Source organism: Nyctereutes procyonoides, unplaced genomic scaffold, assembly GCF_905146905.1.
Source record: "Nyctereutes procyonoides isolate TBG_1078 unplaced genomic scaffold, NYPRO_anot_genome, whole genome shotgun sequence".
Taxonomy (NCBI): domain Eukaryota; kingdom Metazoa; phylum Chordata; class Mammalia; order Carnivora; family Canidae; genus Nyctereutes; species Nyctereutes procyonoides.
Genome location: NW_026575049.1, coordinates 6,112,202 through 6,135,850, shown reverse-complemented (window position 1 = coordinate 6,135,850; position 23,649 = coordinate 6,112,202). Strand labels below are relative to the sequence as shown.

At 43.5% G+C, this 23,649-nt stretch overlaps 1 protein-coding gene across 1 annotated transcript in view; it reads left to right on the top strand.

Moving 5' to 3' along the window:
- The first annotated feature begins 8,051 nt into the window (after positions 1–8,051).
- The window catches only part of PPM1H (protein phosphatase, Mg2+/Mn2+ dependent 1H), a 255,422-nt gene continuing 239,824 nt past the window's right edge, over positions 8,052–23,649 (top strand). The window contains exon 1 of the mRNA XM_055327916.1: positions 8,052–8,416. Within this exon, the coding sequence (XP_055183891.1) occupies positions 8,178–8,416 (239 nt within the window). The 5' untranslated portion in view covers positions 8,052–8,177. The remainder of the gene's footprint in view (positions 8,417–23,649) is intronic.

Below are 23,649 nucleotides of genomic sequence, written 5' to 3'. Positions count from 1 at the left end.
TTTTTTCTAATAAGGACTTTTCAAAAAACATTACCAAACTATAGATTTTTAAAAATATGTTATATATATATTTATCTCTAAAATTTACATTTTTATAAATGTGCTTACCTATATAAATATATTTATATCTCACTTTTTTTTTCTGCCTCTGCTTGGCACAAGACAGAGACATGTGCATAAACAGACTGCCTGTTGGGTACTCCAGCCTGGGAGGTGATGGGGACAGTGGTCAGTCCTACTTCTTTCTCTACAGCTTCCCATGTGCTGAAGAATTCACATATCTGCCCCCAGCAAATATACGTAGGGTTTTACATTAACATAAGCCTATAGAAATCAAACAGAAAAGGACAGTTCATAGGCATCTGAATAAATCTAGTTCAGAGCTTTTATGTCAACCCTTATTTTCCTTTTTTTTTTTTTTACTTTTGAGAGAAAAAGAGAAAGCAGAGGGCAGAGCAGAGGGAGAGTGAGATAATCTCCAGTAGATTCCATGCTGAGCTCAGAGCCCAAAGTGGGGCTTGATCTCATGACCCTGAGATCACAACCTGAGCCAAAAACCAAGGGTCGGATGCTTAACTGACTGAGCCACCCAGGTACTGCTCTATTTTCTTTTTTTTTTTTTTTTTTTTTTACTGCTCTATTTTCTTATTTGATATGTTCCCTGCACGTCCATGTCTGCCTGTCCATTAAGTAAATAGCACACATTTACCCATGTCAGAGTTTCTCAATTTTTAAAAAATATTCATTTATTTATTTTAGAGAGAGAGAGAGAGCATGCACGAACAGAGGGCAGGGCAGACAATCTCAAGCAGACTCCCCACTGGGTGGAGAGCCTGACTAGGGACTCGATGCGTGACCCTGAGATCATGCATGACCTGAGCTGAAACCAAGAGCCAGACACTTAACCGACTGAGCCACCCAGGTGCCCCTCAAATGGCTTTTATGAGAAACCCCTGGTGGGTTTATTCAACTAGATTGTTGGGCCCCACTCCTCACTCAACTAGATTGTTGGTTCTGAGTCACTAGATCTGGGATGGGGCCAGAGAATGTACTGTTCTAACAGGTGATCCTGCTGCTGCTAGTTCAGGGAGTGCAATCTGATAAGTGGATTTTTTTCACAGTTGAAGCAATTAGAGGAGAACTGAGACAAGAAATTAATTTTTAAAATTCACTAAAATAGACAAAAGGAAGACCTTGCTGAAAGCAGGGTGTGTTCATGATGAAAGCATCATCAGGGTAACTGGGGTGGGATGGGATCTTGCTTTTGAATAAAATATGAGATTATTTGCCATGACATTCCACTTTATTTTAGCCTAAAAAGTCTACTTTGATTCAAAATGCAGTTGATGATAAAAAGGACAAAGCAACTAATTCTGCATTTCCAGACATCGGAAATAGCTGTCACATGTACTTGCATAGAACAAGACTGATCTTTTGAGAGAATAAAAGTAACTTGAGTTTATAGTTTTTAGTCAAGAAGCTGTCTTTAGTTGCTTGATTTCTGAATTTTTGCAAATGACATGCCCTTCTTTGAGCAAACGCCAATTTTCCCACTCAGTAAACAATCTTCATTGGCTACTTTGGCCACTATTACCTTGTAAAAATAATCCTGATAGGCAGGAATTTTAAAATTGCAAGAAAGCAGGGAATAAATCATATTTGAAAAGAGAAATGTATATGGCAAGGTTTGGAAACAGATTGGTAATATTTCAAATTTTTAAAAAGATATTTTCAGTTGAATAGAATTTAGAATTTTTATACAACCTTAGTATGACCCAGGCAACTCCCAACTTAGAAATGAGCTCTGTCTAGAAGTGTTAAATTACTATACTGTACACCGGAAACTAACACTGCACATTAACTAATTAGAAAGAAAATAAAAACTTAAAAAAAAAATAAAAACCTTCCTGGGAAGTCATTTGTTTAGAAGTTGGAACAATTTCCAAATACATTATTATACTTATGACATTCTTATTTAAGGTTGCTAAGGGGTTTTATGTGCAAATGCAAAGAAAATTTACAAAATCCTCAAGATAACTGAAATACCAGATCGTTGTGCAGAAAAGGTAGAAAAAATCATTTATTTTTTATTTTTTAAAGATTTTATTTATGAGAGAGAGAGAGAGAGAGAGAGGCAGAGACACAGGCAGAGGGAGAAGCAGGCTCCATGCAGGGAGCCCGACACGGGCCTCGATCCCGGGTCTCCAGGATCACGCCCTGGGCTGAAGGCAGGCGCTCAACCACTGAGCCACCCAGGGATCCCCCCAAAATGTCATTAATAAAATAAACTTTTTATTTGTTGGAATGTCAAAGAAAGTACTCAATGGAACCGGGTGTCTTCATTCCTACCTGTGTGGTCTTGAGCAAGTCATTTATCTTTTCCCAGCCTCAGTTTTGTGGATTTTTAGTGGTAGCCTTGGTTGAGAGCATTAGAAACAACATTTAACTTATAATGTTGGCTGAGAGCATTGGAAACAATGTGTATCAACCCCCCTCTCCCAGTTCTATACACTGATGCTGTCAGTACAGATCCCCCTTATCCAAGGGGGATACGACATCCCAAGACCCCAGTGGATGCCTGAGACTGTGGATAGTACCTAACCCTATACTTACTATATTTTCCCCTATACACATATTCCTATGATAACGTTTAATTTATGAATTAGATTCAGTGAGAGATTAACAATAAGAATAGTAAAGTAGAATAATCATAACATAATGTAGGGGCACCTGGGTGGCTCAGTCGGCTAAGCATCTGCCTTCAGCTCAGGTCCTGATCTCAGGGTCCTGGGATCCACTCGGAGTTGAATCAGGCTCCCTGCTTGGTGGGAAGACTGCTTCTCCCTCTCCCTTTGCTCCTCCTCCCTGCTCATTCTTTCTCTCTCGAATACATGAATAAAATCTTTTCAAAAGCAATATACTGTAATAAAGGTTATGAAAATGTGGTCTCTCTCTCAAGATATCTGGTTGTACTGTACTCACTCTTCTTGTGATGGTGGGAGATAGTCAAATGCCCATGTGATAAGATGAAGTGGGGCGAATGATTCTGATGTTGTGACACTGCATTGGGCTGCTACTGACCTTAAGATTCGTCAGAAGGAGGATCATTTGCTTCTAGACCAGTGTTGACTGTGGGGTAATTAAGCCACAGAGAGCAAAGCTGCAGATGAAGGAGACTAGTACACCACTTACTATGCTTTTATTAACCACCCATTCATTACCGGGAAGAACTCTAGCAGGTTTCCTATTATTCCATTTAATCATCAAAATAATCCTAGGAGGTAGGTATAGCTATTTTCATTGTTGTAAGTAGGAAAAAGAAAAGGCAAAAGGTTTACATTTTTAATATTAAAAACTAGTACCTAAGGAAAAAAAAATACATTTAACTAGAGGAGGGTGATAACCCTGGAATTAACTGTATCATATTTACAACTATTATCTCACTGATCCTTGCAGCTACTCCATGAGATTGGAGTGACTATTTTTTCAATTTTATAAGTATTCTGATAATCAGCACATTTCAGAGTCTAATCTATAGTAGGCAATACGGATTGAAGACTCATGTGGAAGAGACACAGGTTGATACAATATTGGTGGCCCTTACAAAGAAACGGTTTCAGTGTAGGATAATATGGTCAAGGGATAGAATAGCCTATAGAAGGGGGTCGATGGGAAAGTAATAAGAAAGGTCAGGTGTAATCCGTTGGTTGTACCACATGTTCTGAAAACAGATGGTTGTAATCTAGGGAACTTCTGGATTTGATGGATGTAAAAACTGCAAATGCTTTATCATTCTGTACTCAAAGATCAGCTATAAATTTCTTGGTTCCTAAGGAAATTGTTATTTATAAATAAATAGTCTCAGGGATCCCTGAATGGCTCAGCAGTTTAGTGCCTGCCTTCAGCCCAGGGCATGATCCTGGGGTCCGGGGATCAAATCCTGCATCGGGCTCCCTGCATGGAGCCTGCTTCTCCCTCTCCCTGTGTCTCTGCCTCTCTCTCTGTGTGTGTCTGTCATGAATAAATAAATTTAAAAATCTTAAAAAATAAAATATTAAAAGAAATAAAATGTTTTCATTTAATGAAAAAATAAGACATCAGGGATTTTCAGACAATTTACCAACCGAACCCTAGCACTTGTTAGGCATTAGGCCAGGTACTGGAAATATAAAGATAATAAGAATGTTCTTGTACTACAGGCCTTCACTTCCTCATGAGAAGACATCGGTAAACTGCCAATTACAACACAAGGAGATTAGCACCATGAGGGAGGCATGATTCTACAGCTGTGAGAGATAGTCCTGGAAAGGCAGGATTCATCCTTCATCTGGCCTGACTTCCAAAGTGTTTGCTTTCTACTTGAATAAAAATGATTAAAAAAATTTTTTTTTTTGTTCCTGCAGACCCCTTACCCAGCCTCCCCTAATGTTGACATCAAAACTAAGAAATTCACACTGTCACAGAACTGTAGTGGTGTGTCTCCTTTGTCTGTAGTCTGATGGTTTCTCAGTCTTTCCTGTTTTTTTGTTTTTTGTTTTGTTTTTTTGTTTTTGTTTTTTTCTTTAGGACCTTGACAACTTTTGAAGATACATAATGAGGTGAAGGATTTGGGGAAGCATACCACATAAGGGATGTGCCCTTTTCATTGCATGCTGACAGCAGGTACAGGTCATTAATAGTTCTCACTATTGGTGATATTAACTTGGACCACTTGTTTTACATGATGTCCGCCAGGTTATTCTACTGTAAGGTGTTGTTTTTCCTTTTGTAATTAAATATTTAAGGAACCTGTGATGTTTTCATTGAAGAAATTATCCAGATTTTTTTTTTCCTTGAAAACAGTCTTATTGATGGCACAATCATTGTGTGGTCAAAGCCATGGAATTAGAGGCTTAGAAATGAGACTGTATTTATATGAAGAGCAACCAAGTATAAGGTCCATGTATCTATCCCCTAAATGAATGTTCTGTTAAAGTCTTCAAACCCACATTTTCCAGGGGGAAAGAAACTATGAAAGAGACAAGTGAAGCATATCTATTGATGATTGGGACGTACATATAGTGTGTATCATTGAGGGTCTCTCAATTCCTGTTTACAACATCACTTGAATTCAGGCAATCACTAATCTAAAGCTGGGAGCACAGATACTCCCAAATTTGCATTTGTAATAGGTACAAAAGGCATTTTTTTTTTCCTGGGGCTGCCCTAAATTAAGAGGAAAATATTTCTCTGGAAAATCCTGTGATGTGACACTGGTCTTAGAGGTAGGTATAAAGACAGATTTATTAGTGATGAACTCTTACACTATAAAAATATTCAGAGAAAAAAAATATTCAGGGTCCTGGGATCAAGTCCCTACAGGGAGCCTGCTTCTCCCTCTGCCTATGTCTCTGCCTCTCTTTGTCTCATGAATAAATCAAATCTTTTTTTTTAAAGAAATATTCAAAGGAGAACAGGTGTTTTTGCAGAACTAGCCTTGCAAAGCTAAAGATATATCAACACATTCCCAAGACAGACAATACTCAGGTGATAGAGAAACAAGAATTCTCTACAAAACTTTGGTTCACAAATCTGGCTAATATTATCAAATTCAATCATGCCATATATCCTATTTGAGAAAAGTTTTGGAAACACAGGGAAAATATTAACAGTAGTGATCCCCTGGGGAAATTTTTAGCGTCTTTTAGTTTTTCATTTATAGTTCTGTACTATTGGATTTTTTTATTGACTATGATCAGGTCTTACTCTAAACTGAGAATTAGGAAAAAATTTAAAATATTTATTTATTTATTCATGAGAGACAAAGAGAGAGAGAGGCAGAGACACAGGCAGAGGGAGAAACAGGCTCCATGCAGGAAGCCTGATGCTGGACTTGATCCCGGGTCTCCAGGATCAGGCCCTGGGCTGAAGGCAGCGCTAAATTGCTGAGCCACCTGGGCTGCCCTAAAATCCTATATTTAGTAAATAGTAAGGCTTGCTGTAAGTGCAATGAAGGTCAGAACACAGTAAATTAGTCTCAATAGCGGTTACTGATATATCCAAAGACATTGATAAAGGTTAATTGTTTTATGACAAAAGCTTGAGAAAGTGATTCTAAGTTTATGTGGGACTCAGTGGGTGCCCGAGTATGTGGTTGGTTATTTAGCCACTACCTAGATTTTTCCATTTAGAAGTTTATAGTTTAACAGAGTGGGGGTTTGAGAAGCCCTTTGTTGTTCATTTAGATTTTGCATTATTTAGAATCCTGCCCCCAATTTTAAAATTAGAGAAAGGGGTCCAAGATCAAATTATTTTTCTGTTCTGTGAAAAGTAATAAACACCTATTAACAGGAAGAGTATCTCACTGAACATTTCCAAGTTGTTTTTTTTTACATAATTATTTACTATAAACCGGATAACCTATTTATGGAAAAGCCAAAGGGGAACGTGCCTTAAAAAATATTACAGATATTAAATAGGGGGGTCAGTGAGGTTTACCCAGGCCTCACCTAAGAGCAAAAATTCCAGTGCCTCTTCAGAGGATTAGGTTCCCCCCCAAACACCTGGGCCCCTCCTCCCCACTTCACACTCAGAAGAATGAAGGCCTGTATTCCCTCCCGAACTCTGAGTGAGCCGGTCAGTGTGTGTAACTCCACCAGTAACACAGAATCCTGGCAAATTAAATGGTAGGTAAACACGGGAACAGGATACAGCTTTCTTGAAAAAAAAAAAAAACTAAGCCAATATTTAACAAATGTTACCCCTGATGAAACACATTTCATCAGTTGGCCTTTCAGACATTTTTTTACATTTTTCTGTTTAAGAAAATAACCTACATTAAGCGTCTCAGTAGTAAACAGGGTCAGCTTTGCAAAGATACTTTTGTTGCTATGCTGGAGCAACATGTTTGTGCACATTTATTACACAGTTAAGTTCTAGGTACAACAGGGCTTGCAACGGATTTCTTAGAGACCTTTTCTTTTTCCTTAGAGAACTTCTGCATATGTGCTGCCGAAGCGAGCACTCTTAGAGACCTTTGGAAGCGTATCCTGGGTTCGAAACGGGGCTGGCTCCGCAGATAATGGTGCGTGTGGCGGTAAGAAAAGTTGAAAGAGTAATTCTAGAAATGCCCAGGGAAACAGCTGTTAATAATTTCCCCGTAGCCCCGGTGGGCTTTTTGTCGTTTAGTGGAAGCTTCGGAAAGTCACGCCAGGTGTGTTTCTCACTTCCACCGCCTTCCTTCCCGGAGTCCACCTGTCTCCGCCTTTCCCCTCGCGCTCGCGGAGTTTCCGTCCCGCGAGGGCCGAGGCCGGTGCGCGTGCGTGGGCTCTCCGGCGGGCGCGGCCCCGCGCGACCCCCGCCGCACCTGTGCGCGGCCCCCCCGCAACCCCCCGCTGCACCTGTGCGCGGCCCCGCATGACCCCCGCTGCACCTGTGCGCGGCCCCATGTGCCCCCCAGCCGCACCTGTGCGCGGCCCCGCGTGACCCCCGCCGCACCTGTGCGCGGCCCCGCGCGACCCCCACCGCACCTGTGCGCGGCTCCCTGTGACCCCCGGTGCACCTGTGCGCAGCCCCGCGCGACCCTCGCCGCACCTGTGCGCGGCCCCGCGAGACCCCCGGTGCACCTGTGCGCGGCCCCGCGTGACCCCCGGTGCCCCTGTGCGTGGCCCCGCGCGACCCCCGCCGCACCTGTGCGCGGCCCCGCCCCGCGGCGCCCCCGAGGTCGCGGCCCGCGTGGGAGGCGAGCGCCGCGGGCCGGCAGGGGAGGGGCCGCCCCGGCCTTCCGAGCCCCGGCGGCCCGCTGGTCACATGACTGGACGGCGGCGGCGGCGGCGGCAGCGGCAGCAGCAGCAGCGCCGCTCGCCGGGCGGGCTCAGTTCCGCTCGCGCGGGAGCCGAGCGCGGGGGGCGGGGGAGGGCCCTGCGGCCGCCGCGGTCGCCCAGCGGCTCCCGGAGCGCGCGGCGCGTCCCCCCGGCCCGGCCGGGCCGCTCCATGCCGCTCGGCGGCGGAAGTGCGGCGGGGGGCGGCGGCGGCGGCGGCGGCTCGGAGCGCGGGAGGCCGCGGCCCGGGCCCCTGCGGCACTAGCTCCGGGCGCCGCGCCCCAGCGGCCGCCGCAGCCTGCATGCCCCGCGCTGCGCCTCGTCGGGCCCCGCCGCCGCCTCCCGCTCGCACGCGCCGCCGCCGGGCGCCGGAGTAATATGCTCACTCGGGTGAAGTCCGCCGTGGCCAATTTCATGGGCGGCATCATGGCTGGCAGCTCGGGCTCCGAGCACGGCGGCGGCGGCGGCTCGGACCTGCCGCTGCGCTTCCCCTACGGGCGGCCGGAGTTCCTGGGGCTGTCTCAGGACGAGGTGGAGTGCAGCGCCGACCACATCGCCCGCCCCATCCTCATCCTCAAGGAGACCCGGCGGCTGCCCTGGGCCACCGGCTACGCAGAGTGAGTGCGGCGACCCCGGCGGCGGCCCTCCCCGCGCGGCTGCAGCCCCCCGGCCCCCCGCCCCCGCCCGGCCCCGGGGCCCCCCGGGGGCTGCCGGCGCCCAGGCCGCGGCGGGGGCCTCGTTTCGCACCCGGGCGGCTCCGCTCCTTGCCCCCGGCCCTGCCCCCAGCCCCAAGGACGCGGCGGCTCGGGCCGACCGTGGGAACGCCGGGGCCGCAGCGGTCCGCGGGCCCCGGGGCTGTGCCGCTGGGAGGAAAGTGCGTAGGACAGCCCGGCCGAAGTTCGGAGCGCGGCGGCGACTCTGGTCCCCGCGCCCGCCCCCGCCCCCACCCCCACCCCCAGCATCTGCGCCTCCGCGTGAAGTTTGCGGGGTAGAGCCGGGAGGAGCCGTCGCGGCGCTTGGGGCTGGGCGGGGGGCGGAGGGCGCGTCCGCACCTTTCAGAAGGGCGCGGGGTCCCTAACTCAGCCTCGGCCGGCTGGCGTCCCCCTGGGCGGGGAGCAACCCCTGCGCGCTCCGCAGGCGCCGTACTCTAACCCCCCGGCCCCCGGGGACGGGGAACCTATTTCAGGGCTCTAACGGCAGCATTTTGGTAATCAGCTTTGGCGATTAAGCGAGCGTTGGAGTGATTTACTGTTTCAAGAAGTGACTCGGTTGGGTTGACGACCTGGGGTGGAATGGGGGGACGGAGGGAGGATTTTAACACCCCCCCCCCGCTACTCCTCCATTGACTATTAAGGAGCATCTTATGAATGGTAGGGTCGGTGGTAATTTTCGCCCTACGCCGCGTTACCAAACTGGGGCATTCTGAGGGTGGGATTCGGGAGACGCGAGATCGGGCTGGAGCACCGCCCGGCGGCCGCCCCAGCGCACGCCCGCCGCGCGCCCCGCACACCTGGCGGTTCTCCTCCGGCCCCTCGGCCCGCGGGTCTGGGCCCGCCCCCGGCCCTGAGCGGCCTCGCTCGCTGATTGGCCGGCCCGGGAGCCAATCCGCGCTCCGGACGCCGCGGCGCCGCGAGGCTGACCCGGCCTGGAGGCCCGGATCCCTGGGGCCCGCGTGCTGCCCGGAGCGCGGGTTCGGGCCCCCGGCCCGGTGGGCGCGCTCCCCAGGCCCTCCCGCCCCCTTCTCCCTTCCCTTCTCCCCCTCTGACCACGTCTCCGTGGGTTTTCATAGAGATCGCGAGTTAAGTGGGGCTGGGCGACGGGCGTGGGAAAAATGGGGAGAAAACACGTGAGAAGGCCCGGTGCTTGGCAGCGAGAATTAACCGCAGGACCCGCGTGGCCGAGACTCCGGTGCGGGGCGCGGGGTGCGAGGTTGAAGCTGGACTTCAGGAGACCGGCAGGCCGCTGCGGGGAGGAAGTGCCTGCCCAGACACACCATGCACCGGTTCTTGGATGAAACTGTTAAAACAGTTTTTGTTTAAAAGCCCATTTAGACGCATTGTAAGCAAAAACAGCTCGGAGGTCTACTCTGATTGTGTAGGTGGGGGCCCTTGTGCCTGCCAAAAGAACCCCGAACGACCTGGCTAGTTGTCACCTGGGTGGGCTTCCCAGGCCAGGGGCACCTGTCCGAGGGGCAGAATGACAAGCGGACAAATAGAAAGTTCTGGGAAGTAGGAAGGAGGATGTTAAAACACGTGTGAAAGCTACATGGGTGCAAGAAAAGGAGGGCCTCGAACAGGAAGAAAAGGAAAGAGGACTAAAACAACCAGTTTCAGAATTTTTGGATCCTTTGGCAGGCACATGATGTGCCAAGGACTGTAAAAAAAAAAAAAAAAAAAAAAAAAAAATCTTTAGGAATCTGAAATGAGACCGGTAGCTGGGATAGATGGGACTCGGGGGCTCTATCTCCTCCTAGGTGGGCCTCCATTTCCTTATCTCTAAGAAGTTCACCTTTTTCTAGACCCCGACATGGGAAATGTTCAACTTGAAGGTTACAAAGGCCACTGTAAAATGTTTAATTTTAAAAATTAGTTATAAAAGTACTACATGATGAGGGAAACAAAGGCAAAAGAAAAAAATGTCCTTGCTGCCCACAGCCCATTGTTAAGTCCTTGAAACAGGCAGAGTGACCTTCCTCTAGAAACTCAACTGCCTCCATGCCAACACTTTCCTAAGGGCAAGAGGCAATCGTACGCCAGCCTCCCAGGATCCTGTATGTCTACTTTAACTTAAAGGAATTTCCAAAGAAATTTTTATTAATCTCTACTCCCCAATATCTACGTTGGCAATCATCCCCCAAGCATATGGCCCCCTGATGTACATCTAAAGGTTCTCATGACTAAGGTTTTATCAGACAGTAATAAATGACTTTTATCTAATGAAAGCTAGCCCTCCTCAAGGTCCTGGAAACCTTGCTTCCAACATTCTTTAGAGATTTACTCTGACTAACCCCCTCCCAACTTGAAAGTATATAATCGCCACACCTCACAACCCCAATACAGCTTTAATAAAACCACCTTTTTGCACCCAGTATGTTTCAAGAATTCTTCATTGGCCATCAGTTCTGGCCCCCAACATTTCCTACATCAGTACATACTTGTGAATTCAAGCAAAGACCTGTACATATATAAATGGAAGCACCCCCTCCCCCCAACACACACACACATACTCCCTAGGGGTAAAGACTGTAATGTAGTGTTTGGTGTGTGTGCCTTTCGAGACTTATTTGGATGTACTCATAAATATGTATCATTTTTTTTTTCTTCTCAAGATAGGCTCTTACTAAGTATGTAATTCTATGGCATTTTCAGAAAAACACTGTCTTGGACTTTATTCCAAGTCAATACATAATAGAATTACCTTATTCTTTAAAAATATACATAGTACTAATAAGAGCTAACAAAGTTGGTGCTTACTGTTTAGTGCTTTTACTTTGTCCAGATTTGTATCCTTATTTGATTCTCACAACAACCCTTTAAAGTAGGCAGCAACATTTGCATTTGCTATAAAATAGAATGTATATATTAAAAATAGGATACAGAGGCACTGAATGGTTAGGCAACTTTCCCAGAGTCCTGCCACCTTAGGAGGGTCTGTATTTGAACCCAAGCATGATTCCAGAGCCCACACCACCAAACTGCCTGCACCCAGGATGAACCCGCGATGTTGTCCTGCCACCATCCTCTGTCAGATGTACTGTACCGCTTCCTCAAACCTTGAACTATACTTACTCTTCCTGCAAAAACACATTCTGAATGGTCAAAATGGCTGAAATAGGGAAGGGGAGAGAAGGAACCCTGGGACTAGGATCAGAGGCTGCTGCTAATCCTGCCCTTTGCCTACAGTATCTCCTGGAAGGAGGAATTCCCTTTGTTTTAGAAGGTACCTGAGAGGGGTGGAATTGGTGGGAAGATTGCTCAGCGTGTGGGGATAAGGGGGATTTTAGCAAGTTAAGGGGAATCAGACGTGGTTTGCTTACTTTTCTGGAAAGTGAACTACTTTCTGTGCCTTCCCCAGAGGAAGAATTGGCATCATTCAGTGAATGAGGACTTAGAAGGGAGTTGAACTCTGGTGCTGACCTTTTGGGTGGCAGAAAAATTAAGGAGAATTTTTTTTTTTTAGCCTCTTATTGTTAATCCTTTTCAAAGAGAGATTCTTTATAGGTTATAGACCTGGAGAGAATTAGCTTAAGCTTGTAAGAATGGAGGATCCAGAAACTGAAGACTCTCCACTCATTAATTCCCAATTTATTGGCATTGTGCTGAGTAGAATTTCCTGGCCCCTCAAAAAGCTTTCTTTTGTGGCTGAGAGTTTAAGGGCCATCTGCTAGGTTGTAAGGTTCTGTAAAGCATTACAGTTATAGATAACATCCACAGGGCTAAAAATCTTTAAAAAAAAAAACAACAAACCTGCATTAGCAAGCTTTATCTTTTAGTTTGGCTTTGAAATTGCAGACTGTTAGGACTGTTCAGAGAGAGGTCATGGAAAACAACAGTCTGACCCAGACACCCCACAGGGCAGCTACTTCCTTTGTATCTCCACAACTGTAAATACCCGCAAATGTTCCCTGTGCTTCAGGGACCTGGGAGTTGGTTCAGTTTTTATTGGGTTGGGAGCCCATTTGACCTCTTGCCCGGTTTCTCCAACCTTTCTCTCACCAGTAGTCAGCTGGATTTAGAGATACAAGTAGATGTGGAGTTTGTGCCCAAAACGGGAGTGGTGGAAAATACCAGAGAACATGTAATAGTCCGCAGGAAAGCATCATACTCACATTCTTGTCAGTGAGAAATTTTTGCCTGTGCAGAAAGAAGTAATTACAGCAGAATTTTTCTTAGGTTATTGCTATAACTATATGATTCTTTTTTTTCCCTAGTACTTTTCTTATGAACGTGACCAGACATGGGTACAAAAAGTTACCTTTACGTTCTTTGTGTCTCACAAATTTCAAAATTGTGATGAAATAACCTTGTTTACATCCAACAAATAGCCCACAAGTATTTAGATTTGTTCTACAATCTGTAGACTGTTCTGTCTCCCCAGCTATTGGCATTAACAATCACCAATAAATCACATTGGTTGGCTGTGCAGTTGTGATGACAGAGAAACCACTATTTCTCTCTTGACCCAAAGCTCAGAAATCCCCTGGCCTTTCTTTTTCCCTTCTAAGCTCCTCCAGCACACTTGCCCCTCTTGCACCTCTTAGCAGAGCTCCTGCCTGGGAACTTCCTGTTTAACTTTTGCAACAGTAGAATCTTGAGTTCTCCACTTCTTGTGTAAAGATAAAAAGAAATGAATTGTGGAAGGAGGTGTCTCATTTCACAAACTTCTCCATAGTACTTATTTGCAGGTGACTTAAAGTTCAAATACATATATATATGCAGACACACACTTATATTAGACATATACACACCACATTTTTTTTATCCATTTATCCTTCATTGGGCACTTGGATTGTTTCCATGTCTTGACTACTGTAAAAATGCTGCAATGAACATGAGGGCACAGGTATCTTTGAGTTAGTGTTTTCATTTCCTTTGGTTAGATACCTAGAGTTACTGGATTATATGGTAGTTGGATTTTAATCTTTTGAGGAACCTCCTACTATTTCCCATAACGTCCAAATTTACATTCCCACCAACAGTGCACAAGAGTTCCCCCTTTTCCCCCCACATTCTAACTAATGCTTGTTATTTCTTGTCCTTTTGATAATAGCCATTTTAACAGGTGTAAGTTGATATCTCATTGTGGTTTTAGTTTGCATATCCCTGAGGATTAGCGATGGTGGGTGGGTACTTTTTCACGTTCCTGTTGGCTAGCTGTGTGTCTTCTTTGGAAAAGTCTATTCAGATTCGCTGCCCATTTAAAATATCAGACTTTTTTGTTTTTGAGTTGGATGTTTTTTTTTTTTTTAAATCTGTTTATTTTGGATATTGACACCTTATCCGGAATATGGTTTGTAAATATTTTCCTCCATTCAGTAGGTTGCCTTTTCATTTTATTTTACTGATGGTTTCCTTTGCTGTGCAGAAGCTTTTTAATTTGTATAGTCTCACTTGATTGTTTTTGCTTTTGTTGCCTTTGCTTTTGGTGTCATACCAAAGGATTGTTGTCACTTCTTGGCAACAAGACACGTTAAGAAACTTACCACCTATGTTTTTTTCTTCTGGGGATTTTATGGTTTCAGCTAGCATTCAAGTCCTTGATCCATGTTGTTTGTGTATGGTGTAAGATAGTAGTCCAGTTTCATTGTTTTGCATTTGGTGGTCCAGTTTTTCCCATACCACTTCTTGAAGAGGCTGACCTTTCCCCCATTGTTTATTCTTATCTCCATCATAAATTAATTGGCCATATATGAGTGGGTTTATTTCTGGGCTCTCTGTTCCATTTATCTGTGTGTCTGTTTTTATGACAATATTTTAATTACTATATTACTATTTTAATTACTATAGCTTTATAATGCAGTTTGAAATCTGGAAGTGTGATGCCTCCGGTTTTGTTCTTGCTCAAGATCTATTTGGCCGTTTGAGGTCTTTTGTGGCTCCATACATATTTTAGCATTGTTCTAACTCTGTGAAAAATGCTATTGGCATTTTGATACAGAGATTATATTGAATCTATGGATTGCTCTGGGTACTCTGGACATTTTAACAGTATTTTTCCAATCAGTGAGCCTGGCTTTGTATTTTCCATTTGTATTTTCTTTGCTTTCGTCAATGTCTTACAGTTTTCATTGATAGGTTTTTTTACTTCTTTGGTTAAATTATTTCTAGGTATTTTATTCTTTTTGGTATAGTTGTAAATGGAATTGTTTTTTTTTTAACTTCTCTTTCTGATCATTAGTGGATAGAAACACAACTGATTTTTGTATATTGATGTGTCTTGTAACTTTACTGCCTGTGTTTATTTTTATTTTTATTTTTTTAAGATTTTACTTATGAGAAAGAGAGAGAGAGGGGCAGAGACACAGGCAGAGGGAGAAGCAGGCTCCACGCAGGGGGCCTAATGTGGGACTTGATCCTGGGACCCCAGGATCATGCCCTTGGCTGAAGGTGGCGCTAAACTGCTGAGCCACCTGGGCTGCCCGCATGTGTTTATTCTAACAGTTTTTTTTAGTGGAGTCTTAAGAGATTTCTATTTATGTCATCTTCAGATAGTGGCAGTTTTATGTCTTCCTTTCTGATTGAGATGCCCTTCCTTTCTTCCTTTCTCTTCTAGCTTTCTTTCTGCCTAAATGTTCTCGCTAGGACTTCAGGTACTATGTTAAATAAAAGTAGTGAGAGTAGACACCCTTGTCTTTTTTTTTTTTTTAAGATTTTATTTATTCATGAGAGACACAGAGAGGCAGAGACATAGGTAGAGGGAGAAGTGGGCTCCATCCCAGATCCTGGGTCACACCCTGAGCTGAAGGCAGACGCCCAACCACTGAGCCACCAAGGGATTCCCTCCCCCCGCCCCCCCCCTTTTTTTTTTTAAAGATTTTGATACCCTTGTCTTGTTCCTGATCTTAGAGGATGAACTTTCAGGTTAGCACCAGTGGGTATGATATTAGCTATGGGCTTGTCATATATGGACTTTATTACATTGAGATAAATTCCCTCTATACCTACTTTGTTGAGATGTGTTTTTTTTAATCATAAATGCCTGTTGAAAATTGTCAAGTCCTTTTTCTGCATCTCTTTGTATGATCATATGATTTTATCCTTCATTTTGTTGTGTATTAATTGATTTGTATTGAACCATCCTTGCATCCCTGGAATAAATCTCAGTCATAGTGCATGATTCTTTTAATGGTTGTTGAATTCAGTTAGCTGATATTTTGTTGAGTTTTGCATCTATGTTCATCAGGAATATTGGCCTATAATTTCCTTTTCTAGTGGTGCCCTTATCCAATTTTGGTATCAGGGTAATGCTGGCTTTGTAAAATGTTTTGGAAGCATTCCTTCTTCTGTTATTTGGAGGTTTGAAAGGAAGGACAAATTATTTTTAAAGGAAGATATCTTTGGGATTCCTGATTGGCTCAGCGGTTGAACATCTGCCTTTGACTTAGGTCATGATCCCAGGGTCCTGGGATTGAGTTCCACATCAGGCTCCCCACAGGGAGCCTGCTTCTCCCTCTGCCTGTGTCTCTCATGAATAAATAGAATCTTAAAAAAAAGTTATCTTTTAATTCTAGATGTTTGGTTGTTATAGTTGTCTTTATAGTTTTCTCTGATTTGTCTAATTTGAACAGATGATTGATTCCCCCCTCCCTTAAATTTATTTTTGGATTATTTTTTCTCTTCCAGGAAATAAACACTGTTCATCTGCTTCCTTCTTTCATTCAATCAATGAAATTATTGTGTTCCTACTATGTCTCAGGTATTGATCCTGTTCTGGGCCCATACTATAACACATAGTTCTTGTTCTCAAGAAAATTTTATGTTGGGACGCCTGGGTGGCTTAGCAGTTAAGCGTCTGCCTTTGGCCCGGGGCATGATCCCGGCGTCCCTGGACGAGTCCCACATTGGGCTCCCTGCATGGAGGCTGCTTCTCCCTCTGCCTGTGTCTCTGCTCCCCTCCCCCTCTGTGTGTGTGTGTGTGTGTGTCTCATGAATGAATAAATAAAATCTTTAAAAAAGAGAAAAAAATTTTTCTGTCAATAGTCTTTCCCCTTTTAGTGTCATTCTTTGAAATTAAAGTGAAATCATGGATTAATAAAGTTGCAAGAGGCCAGCATTGGGGTGCAGGGAGGGTGTTTGTTTTATTTTTAATGTCTTACTGCTTCTAGGCAATTTTAAATCTCGGCCTTTAAGTCATAATGCAGAAGTAAACTGTTCTTTCCAGCAAGCATAGTGATTAGCTGTCAAGTTCTCTGTACCTGAAGAACCCAAGACCTATATACATATCTGTATAAAGGCATGAGTAAAGAAAGAATTATTCTAATGCTTGTTAATATGGTAAAGAAGACTTTATTCAAGACTATGGCAATGGGCATTTTAATAGGAGAAAGAAATTAGACTCCAAATAAAGTTGGGAATTTACAGCCAGTGAGCAGAGTAAGGATATGAGTGGATGGAAAATTACTAAGAGGAGACTTCACAGGTAGGGAGATTCTTGCTGAAGGCAGGTCAAGGGCTTAGACATGAAGGTAGAGAAGGAAACTGATCAGATTTGATTGCTAAGTGGTGACCTAAAGCACCAAATCTATTATCAGCTATTGCCAATTTTTCATGAAATATTTAAAAATCAGAACTGTAGGGACACCTGCGTGGCTCAGCTGGTTGGACGTCTGCCTTCAGCTCAGGTCTTGATCCTGGAGTCCTGTGACTGGATTCAGGGTCTGGCTCTCTGCTCAGCAGGGAATCGGCTTCTTCCTCTCCCTCTACTCCTCCCCCTGCTCTTGTTCGTTCCCTCCCTCCCTCCCTCCCTCCCTCTCAAAAATGAATAAAAATAATAAAAACCAGAAGTGTAGAGGCAAATAATCTCATCCAAAAAGCAGTTTTTAGTTTTTTGAAAATGAAATGCTATGATTTTGCTATTTTTCTAGTTTTTCACAGACCCATAAAACTACCTATTTTTTCTGCCCTAGAGGATTCCTAAGGCCCTTTCCAGTTTTAAACTTTGAGAGTTCCTGGGGTTAGGCTAAGAACCAGTGTGTCTTTCCTTCTAGGCTGAGATCTTTCCACTGGGGCCTACTGTCTTTTTTTATTGTGGTTACAGTTTCAAATTATCTTTCCCCAGCACTTTATTATGAAAATCTTCAAACAGAAAAGTTGAAGCCATTATACTCTTAGCACCCATATGGCCACTATCCAGATTCTACTATGTACATATTGCTAATATTTGCTTAGTCACTTGCCTAGCCATCAGTCTATTAGTGTTTTTTTTTAAGTGTTATTTTTAAGTGTAGCCAGTATAGCCCAGTGGCTTTGATTTATGGTATTGAGGTATTTTCCACCGTAAATAAAAAATGAGGATTAGTAGCTACGATGGCCTCCTTTGAGAAAACCACTAAACGACTGGGTCCTCATCCAAGCCAGGGGAGCCAACCCAGATTTCACTTTTAGTCCATTGGCACCCTGCAAATGATCCCTCAGTCCATACGCTTGTCATAACTTAGCATTCAAATAATTGAAAGCTGCAGGTGGGGTCAAACAAAAAATTAGAAATAGATGACCTCTTTGTGTTTCTGTTTAATTAAAGCAGTAGGAACTTTAAAACTCCAGTCACTCCTCTTGTCACCTGCTGGTAGCCAGGCAGGTGACTACTGAGAGGAGTAGTCTGTTTTGTTAAGACTTCAGAATGTGTTGCCTGAAAATTGCTGCTGCTGAATAAAGACACCGTTGTGCCGATTTCCTTCCGTCTGAGGTACATAATGTCCACGAGGAGGCTTAGGGAAATCGGAGTACCTGCCTCATTGCTCTCTTTCTGGCGTGGGCAGATCAAGATCAGTTGGATCTTCTGGAATGTGAATCATAGTGCTTTCTTTGTTACACTGCTTCTGACTTAGCTTTCTCTGCATAGCTATAAAATTTAAGCGCTTACCTACCTGTATTTTCTCTCTCTGTGGACTTTATGCTTCCTTATTTATGAGAGAGAATAATGATGCCACTGGTTACATCTGTAGAGCCCCGGATGCACAATTAAGCCCTGCCATGCACACTTAAATGTAAGCATCTGCTCTCCATGTAGAATAAAAGAGGAAGATGAGGCCCAGAGAGAACGTAAGTTCCTTCGGAATCTCACACAGTCCCACGACCCTGGTGACTGTGATGGAATCACTGAACCTGATCATTGTGTGAAGTTAGCCGTCGATAAAAAGACATCTTGTTCCTATAAACAAGATGTCACAGAAGAGTATAATATATTTTATTACTAAAGGAAATTAGGAAGCCTTAATCTCCAGGTGGCTTTAAGTTGACGAAGGACATGTTAGCATATCAAATTTTATATAAGAGGATGCTTTTCAAAGCTTTAAAAAATAATTCTGTTGGGGATCCCTGGGTGGCTCAGTGGTGAGCGCCTGCCTTTGGCCTGGCGCGGGATCCTGGAGACTGGGGATCGTGTCCCCTGTTGGGCTCCCTGCATGGAGCCTGCTTCTCCCTCTGCCTGTGTTGTGTCTCTGCTTCTCTCTCTCTGTCTCTCTCATAAATAAATAAAATCTTAAAAAAAAAATAGTTGAGTGTAATAGGCTTTCTTAGCATAGGTACATGTCCTGAGACCAACAGTCCAGATCTTGCCAAATTACCATCTTAACTCTAAAGTGCCTTTTTTTTTTCCATGTTTCAATGTTTTTGGAAACCCTGTAAGCCTTACAACCAGTCTGTACATTTTATCTGGTGGCATTTTTCTAAAGTTAATAAATCCTGTGTTGTGCTATGAACACTTAGAAGTGGGTAAGGCACTGAGGAATTCTGAATGGGCACAAATCATGAACTAGGTTTTATAAGAGATATCCTCTTAAATTTACTTTGGGGAGTCCTGCTCCCCAAGCCCTTGGCTGAAGCGTAATCAAGTTTTGGTGGGAAATTTTCAAGTTAGTGGACTTAGGGAGCCAGGGAGGCTAGCAGCACCAGTGTAGCACCTGTGTGCTGATCCTCAGCCCCATGGGTACGTGCAGAGACTGGAGTGCACACACCAGTGACTTGCACAAGTCAGGCCTAATGGAACCTTGCTGGATGGGGAGTGTCATTAATCACACGGGGCCATGGGGCAGACAGAAATTATTTGCCACACTGAGAGGACCAAAGTGGTGTGAGTACTCTACTGTCCTTGCAGTAAGTTTACAAATAGACATTCAAGCTATTTAAGAAAGGTGCCTCTTTACCATATGACCTTTTTCCTGTAAGTATGAGAAGAAAAAAGAAAATCTCAAGTGATAAATTGATTTTTTTTAAATAAAAATGCTTAAAAAAATAAAATAAAAATGCTGTGGATTATTGAATTACTGTATGTAAGTGATCTGCTGTGGTATGCTGGTAGCCATTCTCTGCCTTTTGAATGTTGACAAATTATGTGTAGAACACACAGCTAGCCAAAAGAAAATGTTCAGTAGGAAGCAAATTTTAAGGTACAGTGAATGTGAATAGTACATAAGAGGATGTGAGGGGTGGGAGGGAACCCAACTTGTATTACTGTAGAAAGAACTATATTAAGAGGATTTTTTTTTAACATAAAAGAGGAAATAACTACATTTTGTTGCCAATAAGTAGCCTATGAGGATGTACTCTAAAATATATGTTTAGGCCAAAACAGAGAGCAGTTTTATCAGCCTTTTAGATGGTGTTCACCCTGTGAAGTAGGGTGTAGAGCCATGGAGCCAGACACACGGCCTCTTGGCACCCTACCCTGTGATTATTACTAATGGGGCCATGCTGCCCAGTTGTTAGAACCAGGTGTCCAGAGCTGGGCCGGTGATTGAGTGCAGCCGCAAATGGGCAGAAAAGAGTTGGCACCTCGCTCGACAGCAGCTGGTGTTTAATTTTTAAAATATCCAGGTGTCAGATGGGAATTACATGGGCCCATAGTTGAAGCCCTGCCTCTCCTGCCCCCATGCTCCAGGTTATCCAGTCAGTGCTGACCGAGGCCACTTGGCCCTGGTCCGCCTCTTAGAGCACAGGATGTCCTGCTTTGCCACCGGCAGAGGCACCACAGGGGGTCACTGAGCTCTGGTGTAGCTGGGGTTTCCCTCCATCCCTGGTTCCCCACCTTCTCACTGTCACGGACACTTCCATTTATTTATCTTAGGATGTATCCTTTTGTGAAGGATTTTAACCAGACACATCATATCTTCTAAATCAGCAAGAAGGGTGGCTGTGATGGCGATCACACTGAACTGGTACCATTTGGCCCGAAGCAAAGGATCAACTTTGTTTGGGTTAATGTGTAAGTCCTTATTGCTCTCAGTCTATTTTTCATTAGCTTCTTTTTCCTTTAATACTTAAAATAGTTTAGGTTTCGTTTTGCTGCCTTCCCAGATCCTTGGAGCCTGGACCACAGGCTGAAACCCTTTGGCTTCTGCACCAGCCCTGGGTTTTCAGCCAGGTGTGCTCAGATTCAGGTCAGGATCGTTTTTGTTTGGGATTCAGATGTGTAACACCTTCCTTGAGCATGTCATTTCAAAGTCCCTGATGTCCTTTCCCTTGTTGAAAACTATGTTGTAATAGTTTTCTTGGCTCGCAAAGTGCTGCAAGTTGCCTGAGAGGCCTGATACTTGTCAGCTGCAAGTTTAATTAAACTCGTGCTGAGAATATTTTCCTCCTTTTCCAGCAGAGTTTTGACCCTTGGGCACATTTTATCTTGCAGAAAATTTCTATCTTCCACTATGAGTGAGAAGAATTTAAAAACATCTTTAGCTGTCTATTAAACCTGTTAAGATGGAGAAAGGCATTGATTAGTCAGGAACACAATTTTTTTAAAATAACACTTTTTTTTCCTCATTGCAGCATTGATATGCATTCATTGCAGCCCTTTCAGATTCTCATAAGTACAGTGAAGAATATGGAAATTATCCGTAAATTCTACACTCATAATTCAATTGATAATTTGTGTATATCTCACAGTACATTTGTATTTATAAAACGAGATAATTCTACATGCAGATTAGTTGTTTTTTCACTGCAAATAAAGTGACTATCCATGCAAGCAAATATCATACTGTCATCTTTATTTTTTTTCATACTGTCATCTTTAATCACTGCAATGTATCCCATATATGGTTTTAACATAGATTTTTTTTTTTTTTTTTTTACTATTATTAAGCATCCTGGTATAACATCCTTTTGGATAAGTCTTTGTTAAGCCATAATTTGAAAGGTGACATTTTTCTGGGGAAAATGTTCAAAATGAACTGTCAGGTATTTCTAGTGATGTTATTTAACAGTTTGAAAGGATCAATGTTTCGATTGAAAATTGTATTTGAGAAATGTTATATACTTTATTTTAAAATACTTTACCTAAAAAAAAAAAATAAGTAGTGTTTTCGTAAGCCAGGCTTACTGATTTAAGAAACACTATTGTTGCTTTTTCACATTTAGGATTGATTTTTAGAAAAATGACCCTTACGGACTGGTTTAAGACCCTACTCTGAAGAATTGCACGATGATTCTGACTTCAGAGCTAAAATCACTCATTGACTGTCTTGCCTTTGAGAGATCATCTGTGACACCTCTTGGTGTCACTTGATTGCTTTAACTTTTAATGAGTAATCTTGAGGGAGTGTGGGCATTATCATACACATTTTAATTTCTCTAGTACTAAATATAGAGTCCTATACATTAATGCTCAAATATTATGTTGACCTGACATAGTGGACATCATCAATATGGTTCCTCTAGTTTCAAATGAAGGAAAGATCACTACTGTACTATATAGGCTAATTTCAAATCGTGTGCTCAACTCCTGGGGACACAGGAGATAACACAGTACTTGAAAATTTCAGGTAGTCATCTGCTCAAATGTTTGTCGGAGGCATTGTATGGTATTCTCTGCATCTGGACTGTCCTGCAGGGAAACAAGGGAAAAACATCTAGCTTTCTGACTCTACTCTGAAAGTAAGTAGTAGGAACCAATCCTGCTGGAAAAAGTAGACTTGGTATAGATGAATGAGCAGCTGGTGATGGGACGTCCATTTGTCTGGATGTTTTCAGAAACCCGCTGACATTTCTGAATATCATCAGTGCTTTCTCTGCCCTGATCTCTTCAGCTTTTTTTCTCTACCTCACTCTCTTTACTTTTTAGTATTTTTGGTATATTCATATGGCCACTGCTCATGAATCTCTGGCACAAGCTAAGGCATTTTTGAATTAGGCATAGTCAAATTTAATTCATCTCTGGAATGGATAATTTATGCTAAAACTTGCACTTTCCTTTTGAATCAAAAACTCAAAGTCACTCTAGATAATTGGCCCATTTCCATCTCTAACTTCAGCCAGTAGCTTCTTATTTAAAGTCATGTACACATCGATGTGCACTAGGTAGGATAAAGAAATTCTGTATTAGACCTTAATTTCATTAATTTCTGTTCCTGTATTGGTTCTTCAACTGAGCCTAAAGAGCTTTTGTTTTTGTCAGCTATATAGAAAAATGATATTTACTGTATGGGAAATTAAAACCGAGAACATGTAAAAATATTTATAATTTCAGTTCATTTTTAGTGAAAAGCCAATTTTCTAAAACAAAAGCCAATTTAGTAAGAAGAGTGATAGCCGCCTACACTTGCTAATTTCTTTAGTATTTGGCTTAAGACAGGTGGATTCTGACCTGCTTCTGCGTTTCATCTCTTGTACTATCGCACAAGTAAACTCCACTTGTACTCGATGAAGGAAGGCGAGTGGGAAAGGAGAGGAGCACCATCGCATTTTGGTGAAAATTGTTTTGACCTCCGGTTTCCCTTGAGAGGATCTGGAGACTCCAGCCATCCCTGAGAACTGCTGGTGGGGAGTGTAGTCAGCATAACTGTCTCTGTTATTTGTTGAACTGTATTTTACTGATGGAGAAACTTAGCCTACTTTCAGAAAGTTACAGTTGGAACATAGTTCTTCCACTTTGGACATAAGTGTACTGATTCTGAGGTCCACTTTTCCACACTCTGGTATTTCTTCCAGACACGTAGAGTACTTGTGAGGTGTGTACTCCTCTACTCCTGAGGGCCTGTAGGTCGTGTATGTTTGGGCTGCGTTTAAGACTGATGGACAGGGCCCCTGGGTGGCTCAGTGGTTGAGTGCTTTTGACTCAGGGTGTGATCCTGGGATCGAGTCCCACGTTGGTCTCCTGCATGGAGCCTGCTTCTCTCTCTGCCTGTGTCTCTGCCTCT